The following is a 24,785-nucleotide window of genomic DNA, read 5'->3' on the forward strand; positions in this document are numbered from 1 at the left end:
TTTATAAATGATGCATATATTTCTGAAAACGTTAGTGGATATTAAAGAACAAGAATACAAAAATTAAATAAGTCCGTCCCTTCTTAAGTCCAAATTAGCTACATTAACACCAGCTGGTCATGCCTTTGCCCAAATTCACTGATGTGGTCACAAAGAATTTAAATTAATAAGTAGTGATAAGGAAAAAAAACAGCTTATGCTTTACCTCACATTAGCCTTATCAGTTGAAATAATGAGATTTTCTGGAAAACATGCTAATTTCTTCACTTTTAGTAGTATACTTCAATACTCAGCTGGGACTTCTCCAAGAGGTAGAGGCACTGGTCATCAAACATGTAACACAATAAAAGCTGCTGCTGTTGTTTAGCAAACTGATAGTTGCCCAACAAAAAACTGTTAACTTTTCAGAGGCAGGAAGCTTTTTATTTTAAATTTTAGCTTCTGCAATGGAATTTTGCCAAGTTTTGAAAGTATTAACTTTATTAACCTGCAACAATCATCATTTAAAAATAGCATAGAAAAAACGTCACAGTGGGTCAGAAACAAGGTTTACACGTTGCTCAAAATGATCTCTTACAGTGGCAAGACTTGACTTCTGAGCCACTTTCCACAGACTGGTGGGTGATACAGTTCAAATTATGAATATAACACATGATGATAAATATTGCTCTTGAAAAAAAGCAAATTGTTTTCCTATTTACAATTTTTGGAAAAGTTCTACTATAAAAATAATTTTCTTTTCTATAATTTCCCTGCCATGACAATGTTAAAGCATATCCAGATTCTCCTCAAACATCTAGAGTTAAGTGTAGCATTCCGTTGTAGTTAAAATATTCCTTCACAGAGCCAACATGTTTTTCAAGGCACTCTAAGAACTCTCAAGGACAAAAAAGAAAAATGTTCATCTTGTCTACTGATCTTCTGGGCATATTTCCCCGCAAACCTTTCTAAATTGAACATTCTTAAAGCCGTTTCTTCATTTTCCACGGTAGAGTTTAAGTTATTTTTCTTTTATTTGGAGCCACTCCTTCATTTTCAACTTGCTGAGCAGGCAGGCTTTTGGTTTCCATGGAAACTGGATTCCTGCGGCTGTGTGTAGGCATTCTTGTTCCACTAATCTAGCAGATGAAGCAAAGAACAGAAAATAGTTTAACATGTTTACAACATATTTATATACAGTCAACTCTGTATTATTACCACATGTATTACTTTCTTTGTGAATAGTCCTTTATATATTTTTTAATCCCTAGCCACCTGGCTACTTCTAAACAACCGTTAATCTGACAAAGTTTTAAAGTACTACATTTTCAAGTAACAGCTAAGAAAGGGGATAGATCAGGGTAGATGAAGAGAAGCGCAGGGGAAACCACTCTGTGTTAAATTTGGAAGAGGGTGAAATGTTAAATTAGAAAATGAGGGAATTACAGGCCTTTTTAGCAGTGTGTCTGCAACAGCAAAGCTGAAGGGCAGGAGAGAGGAAGAAATAAAAAATATGAAGGGAGGGAAAGGAAACACAAGAAAGTCAGAGCTGGTAAAGCAGGAGGAGAAATTACAAAACAGAGAAAGACACAGAGTAAGAAAAACAGAAGAGTCCAAAGAGAAGAAGGGAAAAAAAGAATAAATATAAAAAAGGGGAAAGCCCTGGCCAGTTGGACTCAGTGGTTAGAGTGTCTGCCTGTGGATCTGAGTCGTGGGTTCAATTCTGGTCAAGGGCATGTCGTACCTCGGATACAGTTTGGTCCCGGGCCCTGGTCGGGGTCGTGCAGGAGGCAACCAATCAATGTGTCTCTTTCACGTCAATATTTCTCTCTTTCTCTCTCTCTCCCTCCCTCCCACTCTGTCTGAAAATAAATGGAAAAATATCCTTGGGTGAGGATTGAAAAAAAAAGGGAAAAGAGAAACAAGCCCAAGTTAGAAAGAAAAAATTGAAGGGCCGAGAGAGAAGATTCTTGCAATACAGACAGACAGACAAGGGGGGAGAAGAATTTGGAAGGAGACTAAAGAACACGGAAAAAGAGAAAGAAGGGAAGTAGGGAAGAAACTTTGTGGGTGCTGGTTCTACCTTAATGTCTACTTCTTCAGTGCAAGCTGCTACTCATCCTCACTTTCTAGCTCACACTGTCTAGGGAGGAGAGAAGGTATATTCCTTTAAAAATTTGTTTTAATCGACTTTTATAGAGAGAGGAAGGGAGAAGGAGAGAGAGAGAAACATTGATGAGAGAGAAACATCGATTGGCTGCCTCCTGCACACTCCCTACTAGGGATTGAGCCCGAAACCTGGGCATGTGCCCTGACTGAAAATCAAATCTGTGACCTCTTGGTGCATGATGGGTGGACACTTAACTACTGAGCCACACTGGCCGGGCAGAAGGTATAATCGTACACAATCCCTCCTTGCTAATTACAGTCATGCTAAAGATGAGATCTGGAAATGCTGTAATCTCCCTGGCCACTGAGAGAGCATTACATTTTGAATTGTGTTAATGGAGAAAGCCAGGCCTCAGAGAAGTACCAAATCTGTATAGCCTGAAACCATTTCCCTAGAACCTGTCCATATCTGCCTTTATTTTCCCTAGCCACCTTGTACCCTTCACATCTTATCCAGTTCTAGACCCTGGATGGGTGATACTGTAACTCCAAGTACTCCCTCTCCTATTCCTAACACAACAGACATATTTTACTAGCACTGCTCCAAAGAGCTACTGGCTCACTAAGAATGAATCAGATCCCAGCCTCTCTCACCTGATAGCTAGTCCCTTCAGGGGCATTTTTTGTTTACAATTAGATGACTGGAAAGGACAAATTTCAAGTTGGGATGTGAGTCTGCCAGTATTTCTGTTTGGATCTGATGAACTTTTGTAATGATTAGAGAAGTGCTACAGGCCCTGGCCGGGTTTGCTCAGTAGTTAGAGCGTTGGCCCATGGACCGGAGTCCTGAGTTTGGTTCCTGCTAAGGGCATGTTCGTTGGTTGTAGTTTGTCCCTGGCCCTGCGTGGGGTTGTGTGGGTGGCAACCAGTTGATGTGTCTCTTTCACATCAACGTTTCTCTCCTTCTCTTCCCCTCTCTCCCTCCGGTTCTATCTGAAGATAAATGCAAAAAATGTCCTCAGGTGAAGATAAAAAAAAAAAAAGTGCTATAGCTTTTAGATTATCTAGACCACTCCCCACACATCTGGTATTTATTGTAAAAGTATACTGACCACACTAATTGTATCTATTATATCACTGTGGAAAGCAAGCATTTTGAAACTTCCATTGTAAAACTGTGTGTGTGTGTGTGTGTGTGTGTAAAATAAATGTTTTTATCATAGAAATTGTTAAAGGAGAAAAGGGATAGGCTCAGAGCCACTGCAAAAGGAGTGGAAGCAGAAGTCAGGAGTAGCACAGGAAGCAAATGGGATCCTCCTAGTAAGCACTGCTCTATGCAGAGGGAGGCTCTACTCGGGCGCTCTCAGGCTTCTAGTGTCCAAGGAAGTACACACAAATGAGATCTCAATTCAAGTGGACTGGAGACTAAGGGATCACATTAGAGGCATAAACATTTGCTATTTGAGTTTTTACACTATGAAATATGTAGATGATTTCTGTTTCATATAGTGTTACTTCCCTGAGTTTCCTGAAGTTTTGGTCTTTTTCCTATGGCTACTAAGGCCAGAATCCCTATCTGTGCTTACCTAGGTTAGACTAGAAAGTGCCATTCATATGGCTTATCTAGGAGGAAGCAAGGAGGAAGGTGGGATAATTCCCACCAAATGTAGGGAGGTGTGTGAGAGATCACCAAAAGCTTTCCATGGGGTTGGAGAAAACGTCAAACCAAACATTAGTTACGTAATTTCTACTGTACCTAATGCTAGGCTGTACAGCTGGGTCCTGGGTAACCTCACTAAGTATTTGCCCCTACATTGAATGCATGAAGCATCTTAAAAAATACAAAGGATCCTGGCTGGTGTGGCTCAGTGGTTGAGCATTGACGCATGCACCAAAAGGTCGCCGGTTTGATCCCGGGTCAGGGCACATACCCAGGTTGTGGGCCCGATCCCCAGTGAGGGTCATGCAGGAGGCGGCCAATCAATGTTTCTCTCCCATCAATGTTTCTATCTTTCCCTCTCCCTTCCTCTCTCTAAAATCAATAAACATTATTTAAAAAAATAAAAATGAACATACAAATACTACTCAGTAGTATACATATAATCCAACTGTTTAACTTTGTATTGATGTGGCCAAACCCTAAACATATACAATTGTGTTAAGATATTAAAACATTCACTTTCACTAAAAAAGGAATAAGCTAATCCACAGAGAATTATGTTACAAGGTGCAGAAGCTAACAGAATTTCAAAATCAAAAGGAAATCATTATTCTAGAAAGAATATAAATCCTTCAAAAATAGTTTTCAATTACTATTTTTAAGTTAGTTAAGAAAACTGTGCCTGCCCTGGCCGGTTTGGCTCAGCGGTTAGAGCGTCGGCCTGCGGTCCAGAGAGACCCGGGTTCGGTTCCTGCTAAGGGCACGCACCTCGGTTGCAGTTTGTCCCTGGCCCTGGTTGGGTTGTGTGGGTGGCAACCACTCAATGTGTCCCTTTCACGTCAATGTTTCTCTCTCTCTCTTCTTCTCTCTCCCTCCCACTCTATCTGAACAATGGAAAAATGTCCTCGGGTAAGGATTTAAAAAGAAAATTTTTTTTTAAAAGAAAACTGTGCCTTAGGAAGTTATAAAAATCACAACTGACATTAAATGTAAACTGAAAACAGCCAACCAAAGCTTGAGATAAAATGGCTTAAAATGCTAGCAACTAACTTTCTCCATTCTTTCACTTGTAGCAACTAGTTAACAACATTTATATATCTTCTTGGACAAAGTTAACTAAGAATGTGTAAGGAGTTCTCATTTCTAAAAATATCCTCTGAAACAAAAACATTAAAAAAACTGAGAAACATATAAACAAGCCTGCTCACTAAACTATAAAAAAAACTTTCAGTATTTGCATTCCAGCTATTTCTCAAAGGACTTGAGTACAACTACTCAAAAAGAAAGAAAGAAAGGAAAAAAAAAAGGAAAATAAATACCCACAGGATACACAGGTGATATATGTTCTGGGAGATTATAGAACTCAGACAATGATTTTGACTCAAAGATTTTTGGCAGCAGGGAAGGAAAATACACTGGGTTTTGTTTCCTGAACATTCAGATTCAGATTTGTAGAGAACAAAACTTCTACAACTAAACTCAGATTGGAATTTCTTCCATGATACAAAGGATGAGTGACATGGTGAAGAGTATTTCTACTCATGGCTTTACAGAAGTTTCAGAGAAAAATCATTCAACTGGTATTTCTGGGTAGCATTCTATAAAGAAAGTAACATTAATTAAAACTCAATAAATAATTACTGAGGTATACAATAGTTAGCAAAACACAATACAGTCTTTAACATTTTATTGTACTTTTAATAAGACACTGCATTCCCTAATTACTAACACTTATTTTTATATTTTTCTATGACCTACTTATCAATTTTTAATTGTATAATTTTATTATATGTTCTATAAATTGCCTCAAATATTTAATGAAATGAAGCAGCATCATAAACAAAAAATACCAAAAACATAACTTTGCTTTTCATAGGAACACAAGGATTTATTTATTTATTTTATCCTCATCCAAGGACTGTTTTTTTGTTTGTTTTTTCATTTATCTTCAGATAGAGTGGGAGGGAGAGAGTGGGGAAGAGAGAGAGAAACATTGATGTGAGAGAGACACATCCAGTGGTTGCCACCCACATGATCCCAACAGGGGCCGGGGACAAACTGCAACTGAGGTACACGCCCTTAGTGGGAACCAAACCCAGGACTCTCTGGTCTGGCGGGCCTTTGCTCTAATCGCTGAACCTAACCGGCCAGGGCAGAACACAGGGATTTAACTATGTGGATGCCTTACTCATGCACCTACTGGGCAAGCTAGTAAACTTTTCTTTTTTTTTAAATCCTCAGTCGAGGACATTTTTCCATTTTTTGTTATGGAGAGAGAGAAATATCGACATGAAAGGGACACATCGAATGTTTGCCACCAGCACGACCCAACCAGGGCCGGGGACAAACCGCAACTGAAGCACGTGCCCTTAGCAGGAATCGAACCCAGGTCTCTCTGGACTGCAGGCCGACGCTCCAACTGCTGAGCCAAACTGGCCAGGGCTAGTAAATTTTTCTTTAGTTGACTTACAAAGCTTACAAAGAGAACATTCCACTGATGAACAACTGGGCTCAAAAGAGCATACAACTTTATCCTTCCTATGGATTAAGTTTTTATAATGATGTTATGTTTAATATGGCAAATGTGGACATCAGGTTGAAATACTGTATAGTTAGTGCAATAGAACATTTAATTTAAAAGAAGATCTTACCTTTTGTTGTGTTGTGGGACCTAGTGACTTAGGTGGAAAAGTACAAGGAATTCTTCCATGATGGATATGATATGGTAATAACAGACTGGGATCTAACGGAACCCAGGGCACTGAGAGACTGGAAGGTACACCAGGGAGGCTGCAATGTGTTTTATGCAGATTGTATGCTGTCCTCGTAACTTTTCCGTCAGAAGTCTTATAGATCAGGAGTGAAGAATCTTCTGCTGCATGAGACAATAAGTAGGAACCTTCCTGCAAGCTAAATCCACACAATGAAACTCAACTCAGTGTGTTAATTTTAAAGCATTTTCTTAATCGGGTCTATGAGTAAAATCAAAAACCATATAAGAATGGAACATCACCTCTAAAAATACTTTTATGACCAAATAAGATTTAAGAAGTCTATTAAACTAGTTTCACATCTTTTAGTCAACTAATTTTTTTATAATTATTTTCTTTTTACTGTCACATCAGCCAATTTATAAATTTTCAATAACTTAATGGAAAACAATTAGTGTGCCTACTTCTCTAATCCACTCACTCAGAAACGCATTTCATGAATATATATTTATATCATTCTTACACAGAACATTTTAATTCATTCAACCAACACTGCATCTACTTTGTATCTAGTGACAGGTGACTAGAGATACAAAAGTAAATTTGATATATTCACTACATTGAGTAGTTTAAAAGAAAGTAGCAGAAACACTCAACAGAACAATATGAGGGATACAAAAAAGCTGATAGTGAATGTTTATCATGAATTAATTATTGCACTACTTATATCCATTTTATTATTAAATCCTCCACAACAAACCTTCAAGGCATAATATTAGAGATAAACAGAAATTAGAGATGGGAAGCAAAATGCCCAAAGTTCTGAGTGCAAGGCTTAGATAAAAAATCAGACAGTCACACTCCACCGGCCATACCCTTAATCATGATCCCCACTGTCACAGTAATCAGTTCTGGCAACCATCAAATATACATTTTCTCCTTTTCCTTAGAAAACTTTAAGGAATTCAGTGTATCAACATAAAAAGCTAAAAGAATATGATTAATATACTGTACTTTCTTAGGATTTTATACTCCTATAGCTCAAAGTATTAAGAAGAACAACAGTTCTTTCCCACAATATATCATTAAAAATAAGGATTAATCATACTTTAGTCATCTGGATCTGCCTACAAACCTGATAAGTTACATTTTCATTAATTTTTTAAACAGAAAGTAATGAGTATAGACAAAGGTGGTACAGACAATTATTTTTACCCTCTGGAGAATTTCTTCCCCAAACAAGCACTTTCATATTTCCATATCAGGAAATGAATAACAGTTGATTTGGTAGTAGGAATAAATAAAATTTTAAAGATTGACCTTACATCAGTGAAAATCATAGATCTTAACTAACTTCACTAAAAATAAAGGTGACTTTAGTTTACAGAGAGAATTCATTAAAAAATTAAATAGATGCTCCAAAGAAGAGTATCTTAAAAGTGCCAAAAAGGCCCTGGCCGGTTTGGCTCAGCGGTTAGAGCGTCGGCCTGCGGTACAGAGAGACCCGGGTTCGGTTCCCGCTAAGGGCACGTACCTCGGTTGCAGTTTGTCCCCGGCCCTGGTTGGTCGTGCGGGTGGCAACCACTCGATGTGTCCCTTCACATCGATGTTTCTCTCTCTCTCTCTTCCTCTCTCTCCCTCCCGCTCTGTCTGAACAAAAAATGCAAAAAAAAAAACAAGTCCTCGGGTGAGGATTAAAAAAAAAAAAGTGCCAAAAAGTACAATGTACACAGAGAATAAATGGCCTCCCCAAAAACGCCTATGACCTAAACCCTAGAATCTGTGAATATGTTACATTACATGGCAAAGGGGAATTAAGATGAAATTCGGGTTCCTAATCAGCTGATTTTAAACCAGTAAGATTTTCCTGAATTATCTTAGTGGGCCCTGTAATCACAAGAGTCCTTATATGTAGAAAAGGGAGGCAGAAGAACTCAGAGGAACATGTCACCGTGGAAGAAGTCAGAGTGATGTGATGAGGACTCAACTCGCTTTTGACACTCTGAGACGAAAGATGAGGGAAATGAGCCAAGGAATGCAGGTGGCCTCTAGAATATACAAAAGTCAAGGAAACAGACCACACTCAGAGCCTTATAGAAAAGAATGCTGCCTTGATTTTAGTCCAGGGAAACCCGTTAGAACTTTTGACTTATAGAACTGCAAGATAATAAATGTGTGTTGTTCTACAACACTAATTTTGTAGTAATTTTTTACAGCTGCAGTAGAAAATTAACACACAAACTAAGATAGTGATAATAAAATTTCATAGAAAACCCTCAAGACTCCACCAAAAAACTACTAGTTTTAATAAATGAAATCAGCAAAGTAGCAGGTTACAAAATTAACATCCAGACATTGATGGCATTCTTATACACCAATAATAAACTCTGAGAAAAAGAAATTTTAAAAAATCCATTTATCACTGTAGCAACAATAAAACAGATACCTAGGAATAAACTAACCAAGGAAGTAAGAGACCCATTCTCAGACACTTCTCCAAATAGGACAAATAGATGGCCAATAGATATATAAATAAAAAATGCTCAAGGTCATCAATCATCAGAGAGATGCAAATAAAAACTATAATGAGATATCACCTCACACCTCCTAAATGGCTACCATCAATAAATCAACAAATAACAAGTGCTGGCGAGGATGTGGAGAAAAGGGAACCCTAGTACTCTGCTGGTGGGAACGCAAACTGGTGCAACCACTGTGGAAAATAGTATGGAGTTTCCTCAAAAAATTAAAAATGAAACTGCAGTTTGACCCAGCGATCCCACTTCTGGGATTTATCCTACTAATCCCAAAAGACCAATCAGAAAAAATATATGCACCCCTATGTTCATAGCAGCTTTATTTACAATAGCTAAGATCTGGAAACAGCCCAAGTGCCCATCAGTAGATGAGGAGATAAAAAAAGCTATGGTACATTTATACAATGGAATACAGTAAAACCGTGATATAATGGATTAATTCAGGCAAGGGGTATTTGTTCATGCCAACAGTCTGTAATATAATAAAGCAGGTGTTCCAAATACATATGTTAAAAATTTGACAAACTAGTTTACCTGTTTTTACTTATGTAGACACATTTGTATAATTAAAATTAAGTATGTATGAAAAGTTTAATTTCACAGAAAAGTTTTCTAGATGTATTATTGTAATTTTACATTTAAACTAAATAGTTCTGGTAAATGCTTGCATTCACCAGTCACTATGAATAAACAAATGCACAGGGCTGGGGCGTGGCTTAGCACATGTCGGAACACTGGCCAGCACAATTAAACCTGCTGTAGAAGGTCACACTGCAGGACAAGAGAATTAATTATCAGGCGTGATGCAGTATGATCAAGTGCTAATCATTTGCTAAATATTGTTTAGGAGCAGTGACTCTTGGATTTAAATATGTAGACTACAGTTGTATGGAATAAATAAATAAACATGTAATATTTATGTCGGTGAAATAACTAGTGTTTTACCCAACACATGGCCTATTTGATAAAATTTGTTAAAAATAATTGAATTAATAACAAAACCCCTGTTAATTTAATTATGAGGAAATCTTGGTTAAAAGCATTTGACAATTAACAGGGTGGTAATTTTCACATATGACATAGAGACCGGAAATGTTGTATGTTAAATCTGAAGTCCCTTAAATCGAGGTCCACAAAATCGAGGGTTTACCGTACTATATGGCTGTAAAAAAAGAAGGAACTCTTACCCTTTGTGACAGTTCAGACAGACCTGGATATTATTACGCTAAAGAACATATATGCATATATGCATAGCCCATGGACACAGACAATAGTGGTGGTGAAGGCTGTGGTGGGGTGGGGGCTGGGTGAAGGAAGGGAAATGGGAGACATCTGTAATACTGTCAACAATAAATAAATAAATATTTTTTTAAAGTATTTTGAAAATTTCATGTGTAAGCATTGTGTTTTACATGAAGAACAGAATACATAAAATAAAAATCCTGCCACAGAATCAGAGAACTGAAAAGTACATAGGAAATTACTGAACTCAACACCATCATTTTATAAATAAGGAAATATATGTAATTGCAAAAAAAGTAGAAGAGTTAGAACTTTGAGATTTTTTTTTTTTTAACCAGACTCATGAACTGTTTTTTAGTTTATCTTTTTGGTAAGGGCATAACAGAAGAAACACTAAAGTTCATATAACAAGTTCACTTATTTAGTTTGATAAATCATCTGGTGAAGAATCCATATTTTAAAATTTGCCATGGACTTTTGATCACTAGCTCTATGTTGCTTCCTTATCCTGAAAATGTGAAAAATATAGCCATAGTAGGCTGAATGATGGTTACCCAGGATGTCCACTTCCTGATCTGCAGAACTGTTAATGTTACTTTTAATGGTTTTGCAAAAGTGATTATGGATGCAATGTGACAAAGGAAGCAGAAATATGAGTGATGTGCTTTGAAGGTGGAGGAAGGGGGCACAAGTTAAGGGATACAGGTAGCTACCAGAAGCTGAAAATGAAGGCAAAGAAACGACTGTCCACTCAGAGGATCCAGAATAAACCAGCCCTGTTGACATGAGTTTAGTCCAATGAAAAATAATTTCAGATTTCTGACCTGCAGAACTGTGAGAATACATTTGCAGTTTTAAGCCACTAAGTCTGTGAAAACAGGAAACCAATAATAATAAGCCTTTATAGAAAAATGTAAATATCTTTTTAGTTACATTTTCACAATTTCAACTTTGACATAAAATAATAAATCTTGCATTATATTGTATTTATTCCTAATAGTATATATTCAAAGTTTGTATGAATTTTCATCCAAGAAAATCAGACATATTAATGAAACTGTCCAAAATATACTTACCTAGTTAATTTCTTTAGAATGTGTTGGAGGATATTAAATAAACTTGAAATCCTATAAAATGGAAGAAATTGATGTAAAATTAAAACAACAACAACAAAACCCTTATCATTAACAATTATAGCTCTTCAGGAAGAGAAATGCCTTCAGTAACAAAGAAAATAGCTGAGACAGTGTAAAACACAGAATACCAAAATTTATTTCTAATTTAATTAAATAATAATATTTACTTAATTTCTGCCATTTCCTGACTTTTCTTCAAAATCAAGTATTGGCTTGCGTTAGAGCAGTCGTAAGAAGATCACTATTTTATATTCAAATTATAAACTTTTAAAAATGTTCAGAAGTCTTTAGCAGAACTAATCTGCAAAAGAACTTGCCTTTCAGAGATGGTCTTGAATTAGCCTCCAAAGAAATTGAGAGATACTTTAACTTGAGAGAAATTGAGTGATGCCAGAGAAGCCACTGACAGGACAGGATAAAGATAAAGATAAATAAAATATAAGGTATTTTCTTTAGTATCTCTTCTAAACCTAGACTCATTGCCATTCTTATTTATTTAAAAATGGTTTTCACTGGGAAAGGTGGGATGGAGGTGAATACTGTATACAAAAACTTTACATATTTTGTAAATGTAATGTATGAAAAAGCTTTACATAGGTTACCCCTCGAAAGAAGCAATCCTTATCATTGAAGAGGACATTTATGAGTTTAAGTAGAGAAATCAAGCTTGAAAAACTGTGTCAAGCCTCCAGGCTGGAACTATGTAACTAGTGTAGAACAGGACAACTTCTCATCCTAAATGGTAAATCAAATACATTATCTACCAAGGCTGTCACTAGCTCAGCTGTGTGCTCTGGAGCAAGTCAGAGTCCCAGTTTCCTCTTATAAAAATGGAGATAATACTACCACCAGTCCTTCTTAGAAAGTTGTGAGATGCAAATTACATAATGTTCATAAGTTATTTCCTTTGCATTTATTGTTCTGAGTACAGGAAATTCATTTCAGTCTGATGTACAGAAATGCTTGGTGGAGGGACACACTTTTAGAAATTAGGATGTCTAAATGAGTGCATACAATCCTGAGAGCTACGAGTCTGTAACGCCTTCTCTTTCCCATCCCTGAAATGTATGGTTCTGTACCACTCCAACAAGAAGTGGCTACTCTCTTGCTCCAGCCTCTTTTGTCTTAAGAAGAAAGATTGGTGCCACTGGCATTATATTTAATTTGGAGATGGAGATGATTAATAAGGATGGATCACAAGAAGCCTCAATGTGTAAAAAGGATTAAAAGTCTTGAAAATAAAGAATTTAAACTTAACTAATATTTTAAAATGTAAAAACAATTAGTGATCTAATACATTAACAAGTTTTTAAATTCCTATCACAAAATAAACTTTCTTACTTGAGTGCTGAAACTTTTTCTTTTAGTTCTTCTGAGGTAATTTCTTCTAGCAGGAAAAGCTTCGAAGTAAATGCATCGATATGACCTAAAATAAAATATCAAACTTAAAAACAATTGCTGTATTTTATTTATTTATTTATTTTATCCTCACCCGAGGAAATTTTTCTATTTTTTGTTCAGGTAGAGTGGGAGGGAGAGAGAGGAACAGAGAGAGAGAGAGAAACATCGACGTGAAAGGGACACATTGAGTGGCTGCCACCTGCACGACCAACCAGGGAAAGGAACAAACTGTAACGGAGGTACACGCCCTTAGCGGGAACCGAACCCGGGTCTCTCAGGACCGCAGGCCAATGCTCTAACCGCTGAGCCAAACCAGCCAGGGCCAATTGCCATATTTTAAAAAAACCACATCAAGTCATCCAGTCTCTTTAAAGATGTTTTTATAAAACTGTAATAACTATAAACACACTTTACATTCCAAAATAGGCGTTTTAAGTTTATTAAGTAAAGCTGTATTTTGAAATGACATAGCCCTGGCTGGTTTGGCTCAGCAGTTAGAGCACTGGCCCACAGACCAGAGTCTCAGGTTTGATTCTGGTCGAGGGCAAGTATCTCAGTTGCACTTCAGTCCCTGGCCCTGGTCGGGATTGTGTGAGAGGCAACCAATCGATGTGTCTCTCTCACATCAATGTTTCTTTCTTTCTTTCTCTCTCTGTCTTTCTCCTTCCCTCCTTCCCTCACTCCCTCCCACTCTATTTGAAGATAAATGGAAAAATATCCTTCAGTGAGGATTTAAAAAATAAAATAAAATAAATGACTAAACAGATTATAAAAGAAGTTATGTATTAATTCTAAAAAATGTGCTGAACATATAAAAGATTACACATGTCCAAAACTACAACAACAACCACAAAGAAATAATCTCTAAGCCCATAATTTAAGAATAATAACTTGTTCTGGCCGGTTTGGCTCACCGATGAGAGCGTCAGCCAGCGGGCCAGAGAGACCCCGGTTTGGTTCTGCTAAGGGCACGTACCTCGGTTGCAGTTTGTCCCTGGCCCCAACTGGGGCCGTGTGGGTGGCAACCAGTCGATGTGTCTCTCTCACATTGATGTTTCTCTCTCTCTCTTCCTCCCTCCCGCTCTGTCTGAAGAGAAATGCAAAAATGTCCTTGGGTGAGGATAAAAACAAAAAGAATAACAACTTAAAATATTGGTGTTTCCTATTGCTATAAATGTTGAATTTTTATGGAGATTAAATTTTGAAAGAAATACATATTTGTTAATCAAAGTAAATGAATAAAATCAAATTTCTTTTGGGCATCGCTATACATCTCTAAGATATACTTGATTCTTAAGATAAAAATTAAGATTATAAAAAGCCAACTTGATTATTCACAATAGCCAATACATAGAAACAACCTAAGTATCTGTCAATAGAAGAATGGATAAAGAAGATGTGATATATATACACACACACACATAGATACACACACACACATATATATAATGGAATATTATTCAATTATGAGAAAGAAGAAAATTCTGCTATTCATGACAACAAATATAGACCCTGAGGGGCATTATACTATATGAAATGAGTCAGACAAAGATAAATACTGCATGGTATCATTTATATAAAAATTCTTGAAAAAAAAGGTCAAACTTGTAGAAACAGAGGTAGAAAAATGATTCCCAGGGATGGGGAAAGAAAATAGGGAGAGGTTGGTAAAAGGGTACAACTTTCAGCTATAAGATAAATAATGTATAAATGGTGATTATGGTTGATAACACTGTAATTTATAATTAAAATTTGATAAAGTAGAACTTAAATGTTCTAGAAAAAATAAAAATAAAAGTATAAATATGTGAGGTGATGTGTTAATTAACTATATAGGAGAAATTCTTTCACAAAGTATACATATATCAAATCATCAAAATGTACAGTTTAAATATCTTACTATTTATCTATCAATCGTACCTCAATAAAGCTGAAAAAATCTGGCTTATTTTAAATTAAAGCACAACATATGTTTAACTTTGTATGGTTAAAAATAAAATAAAACAGTCTGCTCAAAGTTTTACTTTCTTACAAACATGGCATAATTCTAGAATTCCAAAAAAACAAACTGGCAAATTCTCAAGATGACACTTCTATTTTAAAAAGCAATGCATAGTTTCCATAACAAAACAAGGTTGAGACACAACACTGAGACCCTGAAATGTACCAAAGAAGAGTGATATAAAAGCCTGGAGTTAAATGTTAGATAATCAAGCCAATACAAAAACCATTATTACAGTACCCTAGTTAAAAAACCTCAATTTGCTTTATAAGAGTGTAATTCTCACAAATACTGAACATAACACTGTTTTTTTGTTTTTACTTTTTTTTTTTTTTTTTTATGTATTTATTTTTTATCCTCACCTGAGGACATTTTTCCATTTTTTGTTCAGGTAGAGTGGGAGGGAGAGAGAGGAACAGAGAGAGAGAGAAACATCGATGTGAAAGGGACACATCGAGTGGTTGCCACCTGCACAACCGACCAGGGCCGGGGACAAACTGCAACCGAGGTACGTGCCCTTAGCGGGAACCGAACCCGGGTCTCTCAGGACCGCAGGCCGACGCTCTAACCGCTGAGCCAAACCGGCCAGGGCTGTTTTTACTTTTTAAACTTCCAATATTTAGTTATCAAAACACATTATCTGAAAAGCTGAGGTCATTCACTGGGACAACAAAAATGTACATAATTTTTAATACCTCATTTTCAAATCTAGCCCTCTTTCATTTCATTTAACTTGTGCTCATAGAAAGAATTAGAAACACTTTTGCCAGATGCTTTTCTTCTAAGACAACAAATACATTTTCCCCATGCCTGTTTGTTACTTCCTATGCTAAGTTTTGGTTTCACCTCTGCATTTCTAACTCTTATTATAGAATGACATTTCTAATAACAAAGATACACTAATGGTTTAATAACTGTAGAAAGGGAATACTAAATACAATAAAATATTTTTAGACATTTACTAAATACACCTTCAAAGAGACTAACAATTCTTACTTTTTAAAGAAATCTCAATTAAAAGTATGTATTATAGCATACATCAAATACAGTCAGTCAAAAATAACTATACAGAGAATTCCATACTAAGTGCTATGAGGGCTACCTTCTCTCCTACACTCCCTCCCCTATTGCAATATTTTTCTTAAATTAAGAGTAAATAACATCATTAAAAAAAAACTCAAACCCATACATGCTTTAAAAGTAGCATTTCAAAACACATTCACCCACACACAAAAACCCCAGAGAAAGCACAACTATACAACAATAGAATATAAGTTTCTCACCAAACAGTTGTCAAAGAACCCAAATACACTTTCCCATTACATTAAAATGAATGGCTTACAAGTGGGTAGGATTGCTGAGGATAAACAGCACATAGGCCAATGATTACTTAGAAATTTTAAGAATGCTTTAAATAAAGTAAGCCATACATATGATGGCAGTTTTATATGTTAAACTGTACATTAAAACAAACGTTAATCATTATCTGTAGATAACATGATACTATATATAGAGAACCCTAAAGATTCCATCAAAAATCTACCAGAAGCAATAAATGAATTCAGTGAAATAGCGTGATACAAAATTAATATTCAGAAATTGGCTGCATTTTTTTTTAATCCTCACCGGAGGATATTTTTCCATTTTTGTTCAGATAGAATAGGAGGGAGAGAAGGGAAGAGAGAGAGAGAGAGAAAACCACTGACGTGAGGGGGACACATTGACTGGCTGCCTCCCGCAGGACCCCCACCAGGGCTGGGGCCGAACCACCCTTGACCAGAATCGAACCTGCGACTCATTGGTCCACGGGTCGACGCTCTAACCGCTGAGCCAAACTGGTCAGGGCTGCATTTTTATTTTATTATTTTTTTAATCCTCACCTGAGGATATTTTTCCATTGATTTTTAGATAGAGTGGGAAAGAGGAAGGGAAGGAGAGGGAAAGATAGGGAGGGAGGGAGACAGCGAGAGAGAGAGAGAGAGAGAGAGAGCGCGAAACATCAATGTGAGAGAGGCACATTGATTGGTTGCCTCTCTCATAACCCCAACTGGGGATTGTACCTGCAACCTAGGTACATACTCTTGACCGGAATCAAACCCAAGACTCTTTGGTTTGCTGGCCAATACTCTAACTGCTGAGCCAAACCAGCCAGGGCTGGTTGCATTTTTATACACCAATAATGAACTAAGAAAAAGAGAAACTAAGAAACAATCCCATTTTACAATGGCATCAACAGAACATAAGGTACCTAGGAATAAATTTAACCGAGGAGATAAATACTTGTAGTTGAAAAATTATAAGATACTGAAGAAAGAAATTGAAATGATACAAATAAGTGGAACCATGTACCGTGTTCAAAGATAGGATTAATTAACAGTATGATTAAAATGTCCATACTACCCAAAGCAATCTATAGATTCAATGTAATCCCTACTAAATACCAAAGGCATTTTTCACAGAATTAAAACAAATCATCCTAAATTTATATGAAACCACAAGGATCCCGAGTAGCCTCAGCAATCTTCAAAAAGAAGAACAATGTTGGAGGTATCATGCTATTTGATATCAAACTATATTACAAGATCACAGTAATCAAAATAGCATGGTACTGGCATAAAAACAGACATACATGTCAATGGAACAGATAGAGACCCCAGAAATAAACACACAGCTATACAGTCAATTAATATCTGACAAAAGAGGCAAGGACATACAATGGGGTAAAGACAGTCTATTCAATAAATGGTACTGGGAAAATTTGACAGATAAATGCAAAAAATAAAACTAGACCACCTTCTTACATAAAAATAAACTCAAAATGGAGGAAAAAGGCTTTAATGTAAGAGTTGAAACCGTAAAACTCCAAGAAGAAAACATAGGCAGTAAAATCTCAGGCATTTCTTGTAGCAATATATTTTTTCCTGATATGTATCTTTTTGGGCAAGGAAAACAAAAGAAAAAAATAAATAAACGGGACTACATAAAACTAAAAATTTTTGCCCAGCAAAGAAAACCATAAACAAACGAAAAGACAACCTACTAAAATGGGAGAACATATTTGCCAATGATACGTCTGATAAGGGGTTACTATCCATAATTTATAAAGAATTCAGACAACTTAACACCAGAAAAACAAACCCAATTTAAAAAGTGGGCAAAAGACCTGAATAGACACATTTCCATGGAAGACATACAGATGACCAACAGACATATGAAAAGTTGCTCAGCATCACTAATCATCAGAGGAATGCAAATCAAAACCACAATGAGACATCACCTCACATCTGTCAGAACAGCTATCATCAATAAATCAACAATTTGGTGAGGATGTGGAAAAAAGGGAACCCTAGTGCACTGCTGGTTGGAATGCAGATTGGTGCAACCACTATGGAAAACAGTGCGGAGGTTCCTCAAAAAATTAAAAATGAAATTGCCTTATGACTCAGCAATTCCACTTCTGGAAATATATCCAAAGAAACCCACAACAAGAATTCGAAAGAATATATGCACCCTATATTCATTGCAGTGTTATTTACAACAGTCAAGACATGGAAGCAACCCAACTGCCCATCAATAGATGAGCAGATCAAAAAACTGTGGTACAGCCCTAGCCGGTTTGGCTCAGCGGTTAGAGCTTTGGCCTACGGTCTGGAGAGACCTGGGTTTGGTTCCCGCTAAGGGCACGTACCTCGGTTGCAGTTTGTCCTGGGTCCTGTTTGGGTCGTGTGGGTGACAACCACTCACATTGATGTTTCTCTCTCTCTCTCTCTCTCTCTCTCCCTCCCACTTTATCGAAAAGTGTCCTCAGGTGACATTAAAAAAAACAAAAACAAAAACAAAAAACCTGTAGTACATATATATAAAAGAATATTACTCGGTCACAAAAAAAGAATAAAATCTTACCTTTTGCAACAGCATGGATGGACCTACAGGGTATTACACTAAATGAAATAAGTCAGACAGAGAAAGACAAATACCATATGATTTCACTTACATGTGGAATCTAATAAATAAAATGAATAAACAAAATAGAAACAGACTTATAGAGAACAGACTGACAGTTGTCAGGGGGCAGGGGGGGTTGGGGCTGTGTAAAAAAGGTGAAGGAATTAATAAGCAGTACAATTTGGTAGTTATGGAACAGTCACAGAGATGTACATTACAGCTTAGGGAATATAGTCAATAATATGACAACCATGTATGGGGCCAGGGTGGGGACTACTGTGGAGAATATTTAATTTTCTTCCTTTTTTTTTTTAATCCTCACCTGAGGACATTTTTCCATTTTTTGTTCAGATAGAGTGGGAGGGAGAGAGAGAGAGAGAGAGAGAAACATCGATGTGAAAGGGACACATAAGGTGGCTGCCACCCGCACAACCCAACCAGGGCTGGGAACAAACTGCAACCGAGGTACGTGCCCTTAGCGGGAACCGAACCCGGGTCTCTCTGGACCATAGGCTGACACTCCAACCACTGAGCCAAACCGGCCAGGGCGAAAATACATAATTTTCTAACCACTTTGTTGTACATCGGAAACTAATACAGAATAATACTGAATGTAAACTGTAATCGAAAAATAAAAAAATTAAGTAAAAATTATTGTAATTTTACAGAGGAGGGGGCACCACATAATGTAGTATATACAAGGACAGGTGTCCTCCTGACACTACTCTGATACGTAAAGCTGAATTACTTTGAGTAAATTGCATATCTATGCCATTACATTAAAACTGGTACTGTTAAAAAAAACAACTTTCAATGTTTTAGTCATGAATATCTACTCTCTGTCATTACTTTTAATTAGAAATGATTTCAATGATAAGCTTTTATTGGTCCTTTCCTAAAGTGGATATGGATGACAACTGCCTTTAAGTAGCTTACATGAAACTGTTGGTATGTTTCACGGCAAGAGGTCTTTGGGAGGACCACTGAAATCGTGCTCACCGGCGGAAAACTACTACTATACATTTTTGGCAGTGTGTTAGGAAGGGGGAGGAGGAAGCAAGAGTACCACTAAGAAGTGCATTTAACCACTTCCTTTTTGGCTTAAGCACAGAGAGTGAATCAATTATCTCATTAATACTGTCATAGAATATGAAGACAAAATATTGGTTAACCAAAATACAAAAAAAATGTTCAGGTTAGCAACCTTTTTATGATTAAGGAAGAAAAACACACTCATAACATTTATTATATACCAATAATTATGTTAAGCACTATGAGGATACAAAGTTTCATCAGATTCTTAAACTGCTTACTGTTTAATGAAAAGATAGGTTTAAAAAAAACAATAAAGTAGACAGCAACAAATCATAAGAGTAGCAAAAATTTTTTTAAAAAAAGAATGCATTGAGAGATCACAGGAAGAAAATGACGTACTAGAGGGGCAATCTGAATTGGTTGGGATGGACTGAGATGTGTGGGGTTAGGCACTCCACTGGGAGGGAACAGTATCAATAATAATTCGCAAGTAATTCTTCTTCATGTGAAGGATGTTAACTGTACATGAACCCAGCCAATACAAATTACATCCCTGCCTAACTACCCCCTCTAAAAGACGACAAAATAAAAACAAAGTAAAAAAAAAAAACAACCAAAAAACCAACTATTTTATCAATATTTGAAATTTTAAAAACAATGTCATTATAATTTTAAAAACATTTCAACTAATGCTTAAACTAATTAAAAAGTACTTTGAAAGAAGCTCATTAGAAAACATCTGTATTTTTACTTAATTACACTGTTAAAAATATTTTTAAAATAATTTTGTTGACATTCATGAACAACTAAATAGATAAGGAATAAAAGAGAAATTAAAATATTTGATATCACTAGTCCGACACTGTCATTTATTTAACTCTGGAGTAGGAATGGTGTTTTAATAGAAAGGAATGTTGACACAATAAAAAAACTGAAAACAAAAAATATAGAATACACATTTATAATTGAATTTAAAAGTATGTATTTATAAGGGAATGAAAAAGGAGAATAAAGCCTTTATATAACTTACCAACATAAAATGAGCAGTTGGAATGCAATAAACTTTCAGTCCATAAGCGACACAGTTCGCTTTCAGTCAGAGCTTCAGCTCCATAACAAGCTTGATACTCCACTTTTGGTAGAACATAAACTGGAAATTGCTGCAATGCAAGGTTATACTCTTTCAAAAGTTCCATTAATTTACTATTAGCAGCAAATATATTTGCCTTTAGTTTTGCCACTTTCAAAATGCTTTCAAGTAATTGTATTTGATCCTTTCAAATATAGTAGGATTGAGACAGAACGATAGCTAGAACCCTCGGGGGCGAGAGGTAGGTGAATAAGAGATCCTAATCACCCTCTCCCGACCTGCCCCGTCCCAGTAATATACCTCCCCACATATGCACATACTTTACTTCTGCCAGGGAATGTGACTGACAGCAGAAACCCTGGAATAGAGCCTATGATACACAATTGCCCAAAGGTTAAAAACTAGATTCTGGGAAGCAATGACTACCAAAATATACTAATAATTCTCAAGAAGAAAAAAAAATTTTTTTGCCCCTTAAATATTAGTCACATTATCTAAGGCTCAAATAATCTGAGTCGCTTGTTTTCATTCTATGAATGTATGAGCATTAATACCTACATTAACATCTGTGAATGCTGTTAGCTTCATTAATATAGAAGCTTTATTCTAGACACTAAGTACCTGGCAACTTACTGACTTAGACTTTATTGGTCAGGACAATAAACAGATTGAGTAAAACAACTGTCTAAAGAGGATATGTAAGAAAGAGGTGCTTGTGAATAATAAAATGTCAGTCATGTTCACTGTGCCCATATTATCTCATTTCTGTCAAAGAAAATTCTCTTAGCAGTGTCTTCACTTCAGCTGCAGAAGGAGAAACACATGATTCATGGATCTTACTCAGACTGATATGGCTACTTAGTACTTTAGAAATTATACTAAGCTGTCACTATATATTTGAAAATATTTCATAAATGTTTCAGAATTCCTGATTTTCACAAAGTGGCAAATTTAATGGGCTTGGCACCTTGGTGGTGCTAAGAACAAATCAAATCCAGTAAAATTTCTGTTAACAGTAAGTTTGGAGGCTTGGTTCATATGATTACCTTTGAATGCTGTAAAACTCTGAAGTAGTGTTTCTTAAATTTCAGTGTACATAAGGAATAACCTGGTGATCCTGTTAAAATGTAGCATCTGAGGTGAAGACCAAGTGTTTGTTTTTGGTTAATCCTTACCCAAGGATATTTTTACTTTTTTTTTTTTTTTTTTTTTTTTTAAAGATAGAATGGAAGGGAGGGAGGGAGCAACATCCATTTGAAGAAACACATCAATTGGTTGCCTCCCGCATGACCCTGACTGGGGCTGGGGATCAAACCTGCAAACCTTCCATGGGCTGACGCTCTAACCACTGTGAAACTGCCAGGGCACAGTTTTGCATTTTTAACAAGTTGTTGTTTCAGGGGCCAAACTTCAAGTAGTAAGGCCCCTCGATTTAATTTTATTGCTAAAAGCATTTTATTGTATAATAATTCTTGAGCAACTGGCAATCTACATTTAAAGTTACTTTTATAGTTGCAGACAGTAGTGAGAGATAAAGAAATGAAGGCCCAGCCCTGGCTAGGTGGCTCAGCTGGTTGGAGCATCAACCTGTACAGCAAGAGGTGGTGGGTTTAATTCTCATGTCAGGGCACACACTGAGGTTGCAGGTTTGATCCCTAGTTGGGGTGTATATGGCAGGCAACCAATCAAAGTTTTTCTCCCACATTGATGTTTTTTGTTCTCTCTCTCCCCCCCCCCCCTTCCTCTCTGAAATCAATAAAAACACCTTCAGGTCAGGATTTTTTAAAAAGGCGGCCAAAAGAGTTAAGAAATTTGCTCAAGGACACATAGCCAGTTTACAGCAGGGTTGGAAAAAGAGTAACTGATGAAAAAGATCCCCCTTTTGAATCATGATTAGATAACAAGAGTTAAAATTTTTTTAAGTAAAAAAAAAAAAAAATTACTATTTCTGAAAAGAAAATACTTTGGAGGATTTTCTTTGATAATACTGCCATATCTGTAAAACTAATTCATGAATCTGGTTTTAATTTCTATATGTATTCTACTGCCATCTCCAGGAAGTTAAGGGAAAGAAAATCTGAATATTTTATCTCAGTATTCCAAAATTAAAGGGAAAGTCTAAGTACAATGAAAGTGTTCTAATTATAAAAATTAAGTCTAATATTTCCTTTCTCCCTTGATAGGTAGCTCCTAGTCTCCCCAAGTGAAAGCTTTTCTTGGTTCTCTGTCTTCTAATTTTTCACATAAACCTTTAAAATTGTTGCATATATTCCTAAATAGATACTTCATAACTATTTCCCGACACTGATCCCACTGGGTCTATTCTACTCTTTCCTAAGATTCAAGCACCTTCATTATGTTTTTTCTCACCCTAGAATACCAATATAAATTACAAAATAATTGAATCTAAATTTTTGAAGCATTTTAGAATACATCTCAGGAAATTTGGTTAACTGAGACAGATAATATCAAATCATCCAAAGTTACTTGGTGTGTACTTCATAACTATGTGTAGAACTCAGTAAGTTCTAGCTTCACTTTGTGGTCCACATTAGCCCTCTTTTTCTGCATTTATCTTCAGATAGAGTGGGAGGGGAAGAGGGAGGAAGAGAAAGAAACATCGATGTGAGAGAGACACATCGACTGGTTGCCACCCACACGACACCAACTGGGGTGGGGACAAACTGCAACAGAGGTACATGCCCTTAGCGGGAACTGAACCTGGGACTCTGGTCTGTGGGCCAATGCTCTAACCGCTGAGCAAAACTGGCTAGGGCCAAATTAGCCCTCTTAATTTCATTCCATCATTTGAGATTGGTTGCTGCTTTAAATTCTTTGATGTGCAGCTCTTATTAAGCAGTGTTTTGATGAGGAAGGACAAATGATATTGGAAATTAAAATCTCAACTATGAAACAGAGAATTGAAGAACCAAAGAAAAATAAAAGAGAGCCTGGCCAGTGTGGCTCAGTGGATTGAGCACTGTCCCATGGACTGAGAGGTCCCAGTTTGATTCCTGGGCAGGGCAAATGCCAGGGTTGAGGGCTTGATCCCCAGTGAGGGGCATGTTGGAGGCAGCTGATCGATGTTTCTCTCTCACATGGATGTTTCTATCTCTTGCTCCCTTCCTCTTTCTAAAAAAATCAATAAAAACATATTTAAAAAAGAAAAAGAAAAGAGAAATGAGGTTCTTGGACATCAGAGGTTGAAGAGACTTCTATAACTTATTTTAAAGCTTTATCTAAATAAGTTGATTTTTAAGTAGGAAATACTAATGATGATGGATTCTAACCTATTTACAGTTTAAATAGTACCACTTTAAAATTTCTCAAACTAGTGCCTCAACTTCCCTAATTTCCCTTCTTTAACAACACCCTCCTTCTTCCTCACCACTCAATTTTTCTCATTTATTCAATACCTATTTATTGAGTTTCTATGGTATAAAATATTTGAAAGAAACAGAGAAAAACAGGACATGATTCCAAGGAGAACACATTCTGCTAAGGGATTTAAACCATGTGTACTAAACTATTACATACAATGATAGGTGCCATAGGATAACTATTCACTAAAAATTTTTAAATTTTACTCTGGGTTTGACACAGTCAGAAATATAAGGCTATTCAGATATTCTTTGGGACTGGACTGTTTTGGATATATTTTGATGAAGAGTGGATTCTCTCCTATAAAGTTTTGTTTTGACATTTACAAATTTCACTTTAGTCAAATGAACAACAATGTCCTTTAACAGGAATTCAGGAATTAAATAAGTATTCAAAATATCTCTAGGCTATTCTTACTTAAGTGACACTGGCCATCAATAATTTCTGAGGGCTGTAAACTGGCAGATTAATACAAAGTGGTATGGGTTCCCAGGTTAGAAAGTGAAAGTAATGTATCCCCCAAGAAATCGGAGACAGTAAGTAAGAATTAAAGATAT

At 36.4% G+C, this 24,785-nt stretch overlaps 1 protein-coding gene across 7 annotated transcripts in view; it reads right to left on the reverse strand.

Annotated features, from left to right (window-relative positions):
• Positions 1-401: 401 nt before the first annotated feature.
• Positions 402-24,785, reverse strand: part of ICE2 (interactor of little elongation complex ELL subunit 2) — a 73,171-nt gene continuing 48,787 nt past the window's right edge. For 5 of the 7 annotated variants that reach the window (XM_036273131.1, XM_036273156.1, XM_036273148.1 and 2 more), the window contains 5 exons: positions 20,788-20,917; positions 12,716-12,800; positions 11,315-11,365; positions 6,400-6,658; positions 402-1,118 (listed from right to left, as the gene is read on the reverse strand). In XM_036273131.1, the coding sequence (XP_036129024.1) occupies positions 996-1,118; positions 6,400-6,658; positions 11,315-11,365; positions 12,716-12,800; positions 20,788-20,917 (648 nt within the window). In that variant the 3' untranslated portion in view covers positions 402-995. Of the gene's footprint in view, positions 1,119-6,399; positions 6,659-11,314; positions 11,366-11,704; positions 11,777-12,715; positions 12,801-20,787; positions 20,918-24,785 lie in introns of those variants that run through there. The other 2 variants (XM_036273165.1, XR_004960952.1) reach the window with 2 other exon arrangements.

This window comes from Molossus molossus, unplaced genomic scaffold, assembly GCF_014108415.1.
Source record: "Molossus molossus isolate mMolMol1 unplaced genomic scaffold, mMolMol1.p scaffold_m16_p_1, whole genome shotgun sequence".
Classification (NCBI taxonomy): domain Eukaryota; kingdom Metazoa; phylum Chordata; class Mammalia; order Chiroptera; family Molossidae; genus Molossus; species Molossus molossus.